The sequence below is a fragment of the Vombatus ursinus genome, unplaced genomic scaffold (assembly GCF_900497805.2).
Source record: "Vombatus ursinus unplaced genomic scaffold, bare-nosed wombat genome assembly UNPS02014772.1, whole genome shotgun sequence".
NCBI classification, from domain to species: Eukaryota; Metazoa; Chordata; class Mammalia; order Diprotodontia; family Vombatidae; genus Vombatus; species Vombatus ursinus.
This window is the reverse complement of record NW_020954550.1, coordinates 24,680,991-24,695,814: the sequence shown is the minus strand read 5'-3', so window position 1 is coordinate 24,695,814 and position 14,824 is coordinate 24,680,991. Positions and strand designations below refer to the sequence as shown.

Genomic DNA, 14,824 nt, shown 5'->3' with positions numbered 1-14,824 from the left:
CAAGGACATTTATAGTTGATCCTAGAGTTCATAAGGAGCCATAGGAGTTTATTAAGAAGGAGACTGATGTGTTCAGACCTGTACTTTAAGAAAATCCCTTCGGCTACTGTTCAAGGGTGAATTGGAACTTTGGGCAAGAAGACCAACTAGGAGGCTATCGCAATAGTCAAGGTGAGAGTGATGAGGACCTGAGGTCACTAGGTGAGTAGAAAGGAGACTTAACATGAGAAATGTGGAGATTTAAAAACTAAAAAACTAAAAACAACCAAACCAAAAGAGTTAAGAACAGATGGAATATGTGGTTATGAAAGAATGAAGAGTTACTGATAAAACTGAGGCTGCAAACCTGATTAGAACAATAGAAGTGCAGTGGGTAGAAACAGCGAAATTGGGAGAACAGTGAGTTTGGTTATGTTAAGAATGCGTTGCCTATCAGGAATCCAGTTTGAGGTTTGTTGTGGTAACACAGCTCTATCCCTAATCATTAACTCACTATAATACTGAGATCTGTGGGATGAGATGAGGGGATGTGGAAGAACCATGTGGCCGAACTTCATATTGTATTACCTGAGGACTGAGAAAAGGAGTTGGTTTAGGAAGGGGGTGGAGAGGGAATAGATAAGGAATACTTAAAGATTCCTTTGCTCAAAAATGAGTTGATCCAGTTGCTCTGGGGGACTGCATCTCCTCAAAGAGAACCAAAGGAGGCTGATTGTGGGAGTCACAATGACATGTAATAGAAATATCTTAAAGAGATCTTGGAACATACTTTAGGCATTCCATGACTGGTTCTCCTCATTTTCTCTACCAATGAAAAGAGTATTATGCAAATGTCCCAGGCCTGAGACCTGAGTTACAACTCATTAGTTGTTGTTCAGTCATGTCCGCCTCTTCATGACCTCATCTGGGGTTTTCTTAGCAAAGATACTGGAGTGTTAGTCATTTTCTTCTCCAGCTCATTTTACAGATGAGGAAACTGAGGCAAACAGGGTTAAATGACTTGCCCCAGGTCACACAGCTAGGAAGTATCTGAAGCCAAATTTGAACTTGGGAAGATGAGTCTTCCTTACTCCAGGCCTGGCACTCTACTCACTACGTCACCTAGCTGCTCCAGGTTACAATACATTTACCAATTAGAAACTTTTTTTGGGGAGGGGGGAAGGTTCGAGGAGAGAGGAAGGGAAATCAAATCATAGCTAGAAAATATTGTTTCACACCTTAGAAGGAATTATTTTAATGAGACATTGAGAGTAACACCTGGACCAGATTTCTTAACCTTTTTTTGAGTCATGGATCCCTTTGACAATCTGGTAAAACCTATCAGAATAATATTTTTAAATTCATTAAATAAAATACATAGGACTACAAAGGAAACCAATTATACTTCTAACAGACGCAGTCCCGCCCCCTACAAGTTGAAGGCCAGGTGTGTTAGATTTGACCATTTCACCCCTTCCTCAGGGTTCTCTGTATCCTTAAGAAGATTGAGGGGCGGGCTCTCTGCCATTGGCTCCAGCTCCCACTAATGGTATCCCCCCTTATGTAGGGGGTGTGGTTCCCTGCACTCTAGTTCCCATTAGCCAGTAACAACCATATCAGTTTTTATACAGAAATCTTTACTTCAAAAGGTAGAATCACAAACATACACATTTACTTCCCCATCATGTGAGATGCATAACCCTCCTTCCTCTCTTTGTACCACCTCAGTCACTGGAGAGGGGAAAGGGGTTAGTTCAGTTACTATAGAGCACAGTCTTAGTTTCAAGTCCACAGTCCCTCTGGGGCTGGAGTCCCCATGCACCCTGGTTTCTCCAGGCTTCCATGACAGTTTGGCTGGATACACCACTCTGCCTGGAATCCTGGCTCCAAGTTTGCCAGGGTTCAAACTCCCAGATCTAGGGCGATCATTTATGAACCTGAGAACAAACAACATAGAACAAAAACAACCCCCCAGGCCCATTTCTTAGGGTAAAAGAGAGGGAATGGAATAAGGACAGTCCATCCTCACTGTGGGTAAACTGGGTAGATGCAGCAGATAAGAGGTGCTGAAGACAGAGTAACAGAAAGAGATCAACCTGCTCAGTTTTAAAGATGCAGGTAGTCAATCAAAGGAGACTAACCCCAACCGTGTGGTAGAGGAACCAGTGTGCTCCAGGTTAGGCAAACTGGGCATGCTCAAAAGGCTCCTCAAGTAGACCTCCATGTTAGACAAACTGGGCACGACCCAACATAACTCGGGTTACAGACAAATATAATTATCAAAATATTTTTCTTTTTTTTAGTTTTTAGGCAATTGGGGTTAAGTGACTTGCCCAGGGTCACACAGCTAGTAAGTGTCAAGTGTTTGGTCTGAGGCCGAGATTTGAACTCAGGTCCTCCTGACTTCAGGGCTGGTGCTCCATCTACTGTGCCACCTAGCCGCCCCTCAAAATATTTTTCAAAAACAAGTTTACAGACCCCGGGTTAAAAACCCCCTGACTTGGATGAATGTTGCTGGGTATTTAGGGAGTGAGACTTTTGAATGGGGAAAAAAAAGAAGAAGAAAGAAGTATTCTTTGTGAGAAAAGGGAATTTGGATAGCCACAGTCACTGTTACTAACCTTAACTCAGAGATTACTGTACAATAAGCAATTTTCTAATGAAACCAGGTAGTGTAAGCAGTTGACCTGGATAATTCAGGGCCAGAACAATGTTGGTTGAAAACTTTCTGCCTGATTTATCCAATCCCTCCCCATTTTTTTACTTGATTTTGGCCAGTTACATCTGGCCCCATGCTACTGTGAAGAGCACTGTCTCCAAATCCAGCATTTTACACAGGCTACTGATCTGCAGAAAGTGCAGATTGATAGTTTTGGATTCTGCAATTCCCAGGACACTGGGTCAAGTAACTGCAAGGCTTTCTAAATAGTAAATTCCACAAATGCTTTCTGGACTATTAGTTAAAACTAGGTCATTCGAGGACAGTTAGAAAGATCAGAAAGACAACCTGGTTGGTTGAGCTTGCAATGCTATAATGCCATTTATTTTGGAAACCTATGACACACAAACCCCACATGTATACCCAGCTCAAACTGGCAATCAGCTGAGTATACACATGGGAGCCAAGGGAAATGGTGGGTCATAGTAGTCTGTCAGGGCTAACGGTACCCCACCCTCCTCATAGCAATGACTTTTGTGCTTGGTCCTTTCTATGTTAAGAGCCGTGGATGTGGAGTCAAAGGGTCTCAGTTTGAATCCTGCCACTTACTACCTTCCTGACCTTGAGCAAGTTACTTAACCTCATTGGGCCCAATTCCTCATTTCTAAAAAGAAGGAAAGTAGGGGGAGGAGAGAAAGGATGGACTCCATAATTAATTACTAAAATCGCTGACCCTTTAGACCAGAGATTCTTTTCCTTTTTTGTGTGTTACCGGAGTATGCTGTTAAATGTTTAGCACCCAGCTCTCTGGGGGAAAAAACAAAAAAAAACAAAAAAACTCACAACACACTTTAAAGCTTAACCTGCATTATTAATATCTTAATTATCAGTTAATTAACACTAACATTTTAACATTTCATCACTTTCTTCAGTCTAGACAATCAACCAAACAATAAATCATGCCCTGATTTGTAGTTTGCCAATTTGAGATGTAACTGCTCATGCTGAAAATTTAACAGTGTACTAGCTACCTCCAGCAAGCCCCTGCATGTACCCCTTTGACAGTCTGATGAAGTCTATGGACTTTTCTCAGAAAAATGTTTTTAAATGCATAAAATAAAATTCATAGGGTTACAAAGGAAATCAATAATCAATCAGTAAACATTTATTAAGCACCTACTACATGCCAAGTACTGTGCTAATTGCTGGGGATAGGAAATGATAGCTAACATTTAACACTTATATAGCACTTATTATATAGCAGGCATCTTACTAAGAGATTTACAATTGTTATCTCCTTTGATCCTCACAACATTCCTGGAGGTGGTGTGTGTGTGTGTGTGTGTGTGTGTGTGTGTGTGTGTAGTGTATGTATGTGTACATATACACACACACATATTCATGTGTATATATAAAATATATATTATATATGCATATATATATTTCTCCATTTTACAGATGAGACAACTGAGGCAGAGGTTAGGTGACTTGTTCAGTTTCACACAGCAAGTAAATACCTGAGGCCACATTTGAACTCAGCTATTTCCCAGAGCTCCATCCACCTCCCCATTTAACTTAAAAAAAAAATTACACTTAAATACAGGTATACAAAAATTTTAAGACATATTCATAGATCCCTCTCTGCCTTAGATCTAATAGACTATTAGCTCTCTGGGTACAGGGCCTGTTTCAGTTTTATGTGTTATCTCCAGAGCTTGGTACATAGTAGGCGTCTAATAAATGTTTGCTGAATGTTAAACGAATGAATGACTGCCTTCCAGGTCTAAGGCAATGAGGCTCCGTGTGCTGCCGCTGTCGCTGGTACGGGAGGAGCAGAGCAGGCGGCACGGACGCGCTTCCGAGCCGCCCCGTGCCCCTCCCGCCCAGCCCTAGGAGCGCACGCAGCTGCTCCCTACAGAACAGTCGCAGCGCACTCATGCCTGCTTCTCACGGACAAAGCCAGCTCCGCGCAGCTGAGCGCTAGTGCTCAGTGAGCCTGCGCGAGCCGCATGCGCCGTCCCCACTTCCGTAGCGTTACGTACACCGGTAGAGACGTGGCTGGGGAGGCGGTGTCTGTTGCGCAGGCGCAGTAGCCACCACCATTGAGTCCGAGCTGCTGGCTGGCCTGAGAAGAGGCCTGCGGGACTAAGTCTGCGGGTCCTGACCGCGGCTCCCTCCGACCCGGGCGGCGGGGTCCTGAGCGCCGCGCGCGGCAGGAGGAAGGTTCCGGGGGGCGCTCTTTTCCTCCCTCCGCGGGGCGAGTACCCGCCCAGCGGGGCGGTGGCGGCTGCAGCGCCAGAGCCAGGCCCGGGGCGGGGAGCCGGCCCCTCCGCCCCTCCGCCGCCGGCATGAAGCTGGTGAGGAAGGACATCGAGAAGGACAACGCGGGCCAGGTGACCCTGGTGCCCGAGGAGCCCGAGGACATGTGGCACACGTACAACCTGGTGCAGGTGGGCGACAGCCTGCGCGCCTCCACCATCCGCAAGGTGCAGACCGAGTCCTCCACGGGCAGCGTGGGCAGTAACCGCGTGCGCACCACGCTCACCCTGTGCGTGGAGGCCATCGACTTCGACTCGCAGGCCTGCCAGCTGCGGGTCAAGGGCACCAACATCCAGGAGAACGAGTACGTCAAGATGGGCGCCTACCACACCATCGAGCTGGAGCCCAACCGCCAGTTCACGCTGGCCAAGAAGCAGTGGGACAGCGTGGTGCTGGAGCGCATCGAGCAGGCCTGCGACCCGGCCTGGAGCGCCGACGTGGCTGCCGTGGTCATGCAGGAGGGCCTGGCCCACGTCTGCCTCGTCACGCCCAGCATGACCCTCACCCGCGCCAAGGTGGAGGTGAACATACCCCGCAAGCGCCGGGGCAACTGCTCGCAGCACGACCGGGCCCTGGAGCGCTTCTACGAGCAGGTGGTGCAGGCCATCCAGCGCCACGTCCACTTCGACGTGGTCAAGTGCGTGCTGGTGGCCAGCCCCGGCTTCGTGCGAGAGCAGTTCTGCGACTATATGTTCCAGCAGGCTGTGAAGACGGACAACAAACTGCTGCTGGAAAACCGGTCCAAGTTCCTTCAGGTACAGTAATCACCCTAGCCAAAGGGAGGACCCAGATTAGAGCTTATGGATTGGCATAAATCTTAATAAACAGAGTAGCAGTGAGGATATGTAAAGGGACAGGATGGGAAGTGACATTCTTCTTAATCATATCCAGTCATCCCTAAAATGTAACCTGGGCATTAAAAAGAAAATTAATGTCTAATTTTTTACCATTTTCACATGCATATCATATATATACTTAACAATAAGCAGGTTGATACTACAAGAGTTAAATATCTTACAAATCTGTATTATAAACTGAAATGTTTCTACATAAGGAAAACAAGGTTAATGCCTTGCATGCTTTGACACTTTGGTTAGAGTTGACCTATTTAACATTAATTGGACAGGTATGAGTTAACTTTTTAAAGGTAGAATATGTGCTCTGAAAGATTTCATCTAACTTCTGTAATTGTGATTCCAGGTACATGCCTCTTCTGGACACAAATACTCATTGAAAGAGGCCCTTTGTGATCCTACTGTGGCCAGCCGCCTCTCAGACACCAAGGCTGCTGGTGAAGTGAAAGCCTTAGATGACTTCTACAAGATGTTGCAACACGAACCTGACCGAGCTTTCTACGGACTGAAGCAGGTGGAAAAGGCCAATGAGGCCTTGGCAATTGACACACTGCTCATCAGTGATGAGCTTTTCAGGCACCAGGATGTAGCCACCCGAAGCAGATATGTGAAATTGGTGGACAGTGTCAGAGAGAATGCAGGCACAGTTCGGATATTTTCTAGTCTTCATGTATCTGGGGAGCAGCTCAGCCAGTTGACAGGAGTTGCTGCCATTCTGCGCTTCCCTGTCCCTGATCTCTCTGACCAGGAGTCTGGTTCAAGTTCTGAAGACGATTAATGATTAGCACTTGTAAAAAGAGACCATTTACTGCCCAACTTCTTCACCTACATAAACTAATAAATAGAACAGATGTTCTCAGATCAAGTATGAAAGCTGCTAGGAAGGTTCAGTTTCATTTACATGAGAGGTTTTTCTTGTCAGGCTATTCTCTTTCTGTTGGAAGACCTATACAACTAGAAAATAAGAGAAAAGTGATGTCTAATTTTATCCTTATTCACATTGGCAGTTATTTTTAGGGTAAAAATGGTTTAGAGATACTTAGAATAAGTAATTTGATACTTACAAAAAAAATTGTTACATCAGCAGCATTCAGAGTGTGTACTATACTGGGGATAAGCTACTGTTTTTAATTTGTATTTTCAGAGTGCATTGTGGTAATTTTACTTCACAGATAGTTAAACTGAGTGTTTTTTGAAAGATGGATAGAAAATTAACCAAAGAAAACCTAAAAACTGACATTATTGTTAAGGAAATTACAGGAATTGAATGAGATCTTTTTTAACATGCCTTCAAGAAGCCATTGTGCTTATCTTTAACTGTTAACCTTATACTATACTGTGCACTACTTATCCTGCTATTCATGGAGTTTTAGAGTAGGAAGGAACCTTTGTAAATATAAACTTGAATGTTACAAATGATAAACTGAAGTCCAGAGAGATTAAAGTGACTTCCCTGACTTCAAGCAGCTAATTATTAGCAAAGGTCATAATAGAATCTAACTGTGACTTCATGTATATGGTCTTTCTGTTTATACCATGTACTTATTTTGATTTGTCAAATTTATTAATTGTTGTATTATTAGAATTTCAAGTTATCTGACTTTAACTTAAATACCTGGGAGCTTTAAAGCAGTATTTTCTAGATTCTAAACAATTTTGGTTTAGTCATGCAATTGCATCATGATTGAATAGAGCCTATATGCAGCAAAATAATAAGCGAGGACATGTTTGACTTATAATTGAAAAAGGGTGCTAGGTAATTCTTTAGTTTACTACAATGTCAGTGAAATGGTCTATTCCTATTTGAAATAGTAGATTGTATTTTGCTCATGGTCTGTGGATATCAAGTGGAAAGTTTTAGACATTCATTAACTCCTTATAAGTCCAAAATGATGTGATTTATTTCCTGTTCTGACAGCTGACACGTGTAAATGAAATCTACTGTTAATCCTAACTACCATTTTAACCAGTATTTTACATGTACCTTCTCAGCGAATCTCTTCTCAAAGTTGCTAACCCTAAGTAAAAAATAGATCTTGCTTTTAAATCCAGGCCTCTCCCCTACTTTACAATTTCTCTTTATTTAAGCAAAAAAAAAATTGTTATGTTCCCCCCTACACACATATACACACACACACACACACACATACTTTAAATAAGCTTATATTGTACTTGACAAAATGAATGACATTAAGATATATAACAGATATGTTGGTTCTTTAACTTAACCTCCTAGAACACTCCATTTTCAAATACAGCAAAGCAATAGGATCACACCTGTGTCATTAGCTTATGCTAACTGAATATGGCAAACCATTAGCATATAGCGATTTGATAGTTTGACATTGTGCATATATTAATCACTGTTTCAGTTTTGTTGACCTTGATTTGAACTTTGCAGTGAAAACTGGATTATTCATGTAAAAGTTGTACTAAAAAAATCCAGTAATTTTTACCATTGCTTCACATTTTCCAGGAAGGCATGTCCTTTAGTTCAGAAAATTCTGCCTTAAGCCAAGATATTTTCTGTTGTCAAATGGCCAAAAAGCAAATATACTCACATGTAGGCCATGCTTTATACAAAATTAAGTCTTTTAAAGATACCCATAACAATATTAAGATAATTTGCATCATTGTAACCATGAGGGGCCACCTGGAAATCAGGAAGACCTGGGTTCAAGTACAGTTTCTGATGTGGTGTTCTTCTAAGCCTGTCATTTAATCTCTCAGGCAACTCTTTCAGACTAAATTGCTGAATAGTTTCAGGTTTGTTTTTGTCTTGTCCAGGGAATTTCCTCACTAAGAATTCTCTGTATCAGTGAAATCATAGACCCTACCCCTACCAAAGAGCATTTAAATCAAAAAGGTCTGCTTGTGTTCAGATTTTAATTCTTTTCTCTCCATAGTAATCAAATACATATCTGAAAAAGTTCTCTAATATTTAATAATTTGTAAAAATCTTTATTTCCAAATCTCCCTTTAAAAACAAGTGTTTTGGGAATGGCTTACTTTTCTTTTAAATCTGAACAAAGAAGACCATTAAATGTTTTGTGTGAAGAGGATCTGTGGAATTAGCAGGATTCAGAAAAGGAGGCAATTCCTAAGAGGGTTTCTGAGAGTAGGTTAGTGGAAGATCTCTGGAGGCCTTGAATTTAAACATGCCATTGGTTAAGAATAAAACATTTTGAGTAACATAATGGTTCCTTTTATGCTCTTAAAATTCTTGCTGCCTTTAATAACTTAAAAACATGTCATGGCTTATACCTTTCAGGGATATATTGGTGCGCAAATATTTATCATTTTTCAGTTGGAACAATTTGAAGCTTGTTTTGGTTTGCCTTATCTTGGATTTCTGCAATGCAATGGTGCTTTACTTTGGTATACTTAATTTGAAAAAAAAAAACATTTTAGTAAAGTCCTTGAAATAAAAATATTGTAAGCTCTTAAAATGCTTAATCCTAGATTCTTAAAAAATTAGGTTGCAGGAGTTTCTTCCATATTCAGTACTTGTTGTTCAGTCATTTCTGACTTTGTGGCCTTGTGGGCCATGCTATCAATGCCGTTTTCTTGGCAAAGATATTGAAATGGTTTGCCATTTCTTCTCCAGTGGATTATGGCAATCAAAGGTTAAGTGACTTGTCCAGAGTCTGACACAGCTAAAATGTGTGTGAGGTCGTATTTGAACTCAGGTCTTCCTGACTCCAAGCCCAGCACTTTATCCACTGAGCCACCTAGCTACCTCCTTCAATACTAAGTAGTCTTTAAATATCTTTTTCTGTAAAATTATCCTTCATCTGTACCTTTTTATATCATCAGTTACGATTGACTCCCCTGTTGAGACAGCTTAGTTCTTTCAGAAATCCTGTTTGATAGAATGTTTATTTTCTGAACAACGATAAAAGTTCTAATTACATCAAAATGAAGTTCCAGTAGTGTATCGATTTGTTGGTATAGTAAATGGACAAAAATTACTCATTTAGTTTAATTATAAAGATAGTCTGAAAGCGTGATTATTAGTCCCTTTGATTCTGTTTGTTCCTCTCTGCCCCATTGCTGCACAAAGGGGCTTCACAGTACTGAAAACCATCTTCTGTTTTCCTCTATCTAATAGGTAACTGGCCAAAGAATTTGTTACTTCTAGCTATTAGGTGCTATCTGTACCATGACCACATTTGAAGCAGTTCTTTAGCACCTGCCAGAGCTTGCTCTGCTGACATTGTCTTTAATAACCCATTGTCCCCTCATATACCATGAAGAAGCATAAAAATTTGAATTTTTTAAATTGTTCCTTAAAAGGAATTCGCATGTGCCTATTTTAAGCAAGGCTACCACCCACATCCTATTCCATTGAAAATATGTTCTGATTGACATAAAATTTTACAGGAACATAAGCATTATGGCATTGTTATTATTTTTTGTCCAAGCTCAAAGAACTAAAATGGCATCACAATGTCTGACTGATCATACCAATAGGAATTTGGAAGGCTGTACTGCAGGTCAAGCACAAATAGTCTTTATGACCATTTGGGAAGAAGATGTCTCTAAATTTCTATTACTTTAAGTACACGTGTATACATGTATATACACTTATATACACATACACACAAAACCTAACAAAATACATATGTGTTCCTGAGAAATGAGACACAAAGGTTTAGTGTTTGTTTTTTGAAGGTTTTTTCCTGTTTTTTTGAATGTGTAATTACAATACATGTTACACAACAAATAGTTATGTGATCACAATACATTTACAAAGTAAAGTATGAATACATTCTTTCATTTGATCCTCACAAAAACCCTGTATTCCTACTTTTCAGGTGAGAAAACATTCAGACAGGTTAGGAGGCTTCCCCATAGTCAGAATTAATAGGTTTAGGTAGTGGGATTCAAATCCAGATCTCCTGACTCTAAGTCCAGGGGTCTTTCAGCTACTACCCTAATTCATAGCTCTAATTGAAATGAGAAAAAATTTTCCTTTATTTTAATTTCAGTGGCTCTGAACCTAATTTTGTGGTTTAAACAAGTGTTTTAATATTTTTTAAAAAAAAGTACAGGGGGAAGCTAGGTGGCACAGTGGATGGAGCACTGGCCGTGGAGTCGGGGGACCTGAGTTCAAATCCAGCCTCAGACACTTACTAGCTGTGTGACCCTGGGCAAGTCACTTAACCCCCATTGCCTCCAAAAGCCAAAAAAAAAAGTGTAGCTTTGGAATAACAAATCAGCATTTTCAGAAACAGATACCAGGAGATATATTACCAGGGATAAATTAATTTTATAATAAATGTAATTCATGCATAACATCTTTGTGTATTAAGGATGTCACATATATTTGAAATGTTTCAGAGGAGAGCTAGACAATCACAAAATGTTGCAAAATAGGATCTATAAGAAAAAGTCGATTTAGAATTAACATGTAGAAAGGTTTAATGCTTTTTTTATTTATTTATACGATGGATTCACACAACCTACAAAACCACAATCTAAAATTGGCAAAGAAAACCTAGAAATGGAAAATGTTACAGGAAAAAAAAAAGTGTAAAGGCTAGCACACTGTTTTGCCTATGTTGTTACTCATTAGTTTTATTGAAAAAATGAATAAATATGTAAGGAGGGAAGGATTGGATTATAAGTTTGATGCCACAACCCTTTGATTACTCCCAAGGGCCTTGAAGGGGAGGGTGGTAGCCTAAGTAGTACAGATGAATGAGGGATGATTGTTAAGTTAGAATTAAAACAATCTACTTAACTATAGTTCTTTATTTGTTAGGATTATGGACAGGGGGGGACAGTGTGGGTAGTTTAGTGAGAGCTGACTTTGGGTCCTGGAAGATCTAAGTTCCAGTCCCTTATCAACATATGCTGCCTAGGTGACCCTGGGAAAGTCAACCTCTCCTAGAACTCCCTCTTCTCTCTTCATTTCACATTATTCATGTCCTCCCCCTACTTTCTTCTTCAACCTTTTACCTTACCCATGTGAAAACATGAAAAGATGGCCTTTCACCTTACCAAGGCAAACCTTTCTATGTACAGCCTTGATCCCATTCTATCCTGTCTTCTCCAGCAGATTTCCCCTTTTATTATGCCCATTCTTTGACTAATCTTCAATTTTGTCCTCTCTTAGCTGCTTTCCTTCTTCCTGCAAACATGCCCATCTCTCTCTCATCCTTAAAAAACCCTTCCTTATCCAACCATCCTTGTTAGCTATCATCCATTAACTTTTCACCACTTTGTAGCTAAACTCCTTGAGGAAGTGATCTATACTAGGGTGGTTTCACTTCCCCTCTCTCTTCTGAACCTTCTGCAGTCTTCCTTCTGACCTTATCATTCAACTAAAACCACCCTCTCCAAAGTTGCCCATGTTCTTGTAATTACCAAATCAAATAGCCTTTTTTCAGTTCTTATCCTTGACCTCTTGCAGTTGATAATACTACTCTCTCCTTGCTTAAGTTTTCATATCTGATGTTCAAATGACTCAGGAAAAGAGGGAGGCTGACAGCTTTGCGCAATTCTGCTGCAACTTAAATCCAATTCACCCACAAGTCAAGACATCACGCATGATAACACTAGTCCTCTTCAAAAATGAAGGACCAACAAAACATTGCAAGTTTTCATAACAGGTCATTTCTGGTTCTCTTCCCGTCTGCCTAACTGACTGTTTCTTCTCAGTACTCTTTTACTCTTCATCCTGGTTGCATCCAATAATGACGCTTGTTTCCAAAGGATCTATACTGGGCCTGCTTTCCCTCTAAACTTTCTCACTCAGTCATCTCATCACCTACCGTGGGTTCAGCTATCAGATGATCCCAGATCTCTACATCCATCCGTACATAACCTTTCTTCTGAGTTTGTCTCGTATCACTAACTGCTTTTTGGACATCTTAAACTTAGACATTTGAAACTCAATATGTCCAAAACAGATTTTATTATCTTTACCCCCTTAACCTTTCCCTCTTTCTAACGTCCTTCTTACATCAAAGGCACCACCATCCTTTCAGTCATCAAGGCCTGCAAATTAGGAATCATTCTTAATTCCTTACCTACCCCACATATCTACTCTGTGCTCATCTTGTTTCATGGTTCTCATATGTGTTTCTTCTCACTGTCAGCTGCTGCCTGTGTGCCAGCCCTCATATCACTTCACGCTGCAACTATTACAATAGGTTTTTAGTTGGTCTTCCTGCCTCAAGGTTCTCCCTCCTCCAATATGTCCTCTACTCATCTGTCAAAGTGATTTTCCTAAAGCCAAGGTCTGACCATGCTATTACTCTACTCAGTAAATTCCAGTGGCTTCCTGTTCTCTCCTAGATAAAATATAAAACTATCTAGATGGTTTTTAAAGCTAGCTGGCCCCTTCCTACCTTTCTAGTCTATTTGCTCTGTAGTCTCCTTCATGTACCCTATAATCCTGGGAAACTGGAACCTTTGTCAGTTCCTCAAAAGAGACGTTCCTTTTTTAGACTCCAGACCTGGAGCCTTTTCACTGGGTGTCTGTCCCCGATTCCTAGAATGCTTTCTTTCCTCATTTTCATCCAGCCTCCCCAATTTCCTCTAAAACAGCTTAAATCTCACCTTCTTCAAAAGGCCTCTCCTACTCCCAATTCTTTAGTGTCTTCCTTCTGAGATTACCTTCAATCTACACGGTATGTATCTTACATCTGTCTATTCACTTGCACATTAGAATGGGAGCTCCTTGAAAGCAGGAACAATGTTTTTTGTTTGTTTGTTTTTGTTGTTGTTTGTTTTGTTTTATTTTTGCTTTTCTTGCTTTTCTTTGTTTCCCCATTGCTTAGTACAGTGCCTGCCTGGTATATAATGTTAATAAGTGCTTGTTGCCGGACTCATTGACAGAAAAACATTCCCCCAGGACAGGCCTGCACAACCTGATAGCCCAGCTGGCCACTTGTGATCCATCAAAGGATATCCTCTACATGGAAAAGATGTTTTCCTCTACATTTTTCTGCAGGTCACTGAAATCCTTTGGCAAGCCATAAGTAGCCCTCGGTGAGCAGGTTGTCCTGGCCTTCCCTAAGGAATTCTGGATACCAATGAAATCATAAGTTCTGTCCCTAACCCTGTTTCTTTTAGGGAAGTTTTAGATAAAGTAGTCATTGTCATCACCAATAGTACTTGATAGAAACTAATGAAGTAGATAAATGATACTGTCTATTATATTGCTTTTCTTAGTGCAAAAGCTTCTCAATTTCATGTAACATAAATCCTATGACCTTTTGTGGATTCCTCTGTCCCTTCCAACCCCTTCATTTTACAAATAAGGAAAATGAGGACCAGGAAGAATATGGGATTCGCCTAGAGTACTCCTAGACCATGAGTCTCCAGAAATACACCTCGTGCTTTTCCAACTTCAGCATGCTGATTATTTTGCATTTGATGTGAATCACTGTGTACTAATAGTTTTGATTGTTATTTTGATCAAACTTATAATTTCAAAGAAATTTTGAAATATTTCACTAGGGCTTTTCTAATTTGAGGAATGAATTTAATTTTTTTTTAGAAGATCTGCAGTGTATTCACTTTCCTTTGTGGGCTATGTGCATTATAATTTTTTTAATCTAAAGAAAATTACTTAAGAATAGATCTGTACTATTAAATTTGTCATATAATAATCACAAAGTCTTAAATAATTATTTTGTATTTCACAGGAGTGTAAGCCATTTTAGGAAAGCAAATGGATATAATTATTGTAATGCAGTAAACACAGCTGTTCTTTAGAATATTTACTACTACTGAAATAGTTGTTTGTTTCCTGCGTTAGACCTTGTAGGCCACAGCTGACTAAAGGAAGTTAAAGAGCTTCCTGTTTTAAAAAGTAATTAATCCTCAATTTAATTTTTTAATGGAAGTTTCTTCTGTTGGCTTTTTTTTATCTTTAAAAGAGATAGGTTTCTCTGCTCAAGACTCCCTAGACCATTCCAGAAAATCTGTAATATAAATTCATTATGATCAATATTGTATTTATTGGACTTACTCTAACCCCCATGATCCTTCACATTAG

The 14,824-nt window shown here is 40.3% G+C and overlaps 2 protein-coding genes across 2 annotated transcripts in view; both read left to right on the top strand.

Annotated features, from left to right (window-relative positions):
- Positions 1–14,824, top strand: part of ITGA1 (integrin subunit alpha 1) — a 189,609-nt gene that overhangs the window by 14,482 nt on the left and 160,303 nt on the right. The gene's annotated exons all lie outside the window — the stretch shown is intronic.
- Positions 4,933–9,821, top strand: PELO (pelota mRNA surveillance and ribosome rescue factor). The gene is made up of 2 exons (XM_027863353.1): positions 4,933–5,712; positions 6,158–9,821. Exons 1-2 carry the CDS (start codon positions 4,987–4,989, stop codon positions 6,587–6,589), a joined length of 1,158 nt encoding a protein of 385 aa, XP_027719154.1. The 5' UTR covers positions 4,933–4,986; the 3' UTR covers positions 6,590–9,821.

Bases quoted from the DNA above. Each gene is read 5' to 3' on its own strand.
- PELO (XM_027863353.1), top strand. From the start codon at position 4,987: ATGAAGCTGGTGAGGAAGGACATCGAGAAGGACAACGCGGGCCAGGTG. The intron at 5,713-6,157 runs GTACAGTAATCA...TTGTGATTCCAG, and splicing joins ACCGGTCCAAGTTCCTTCAG to GTACATGCCTCTTCTGGACA.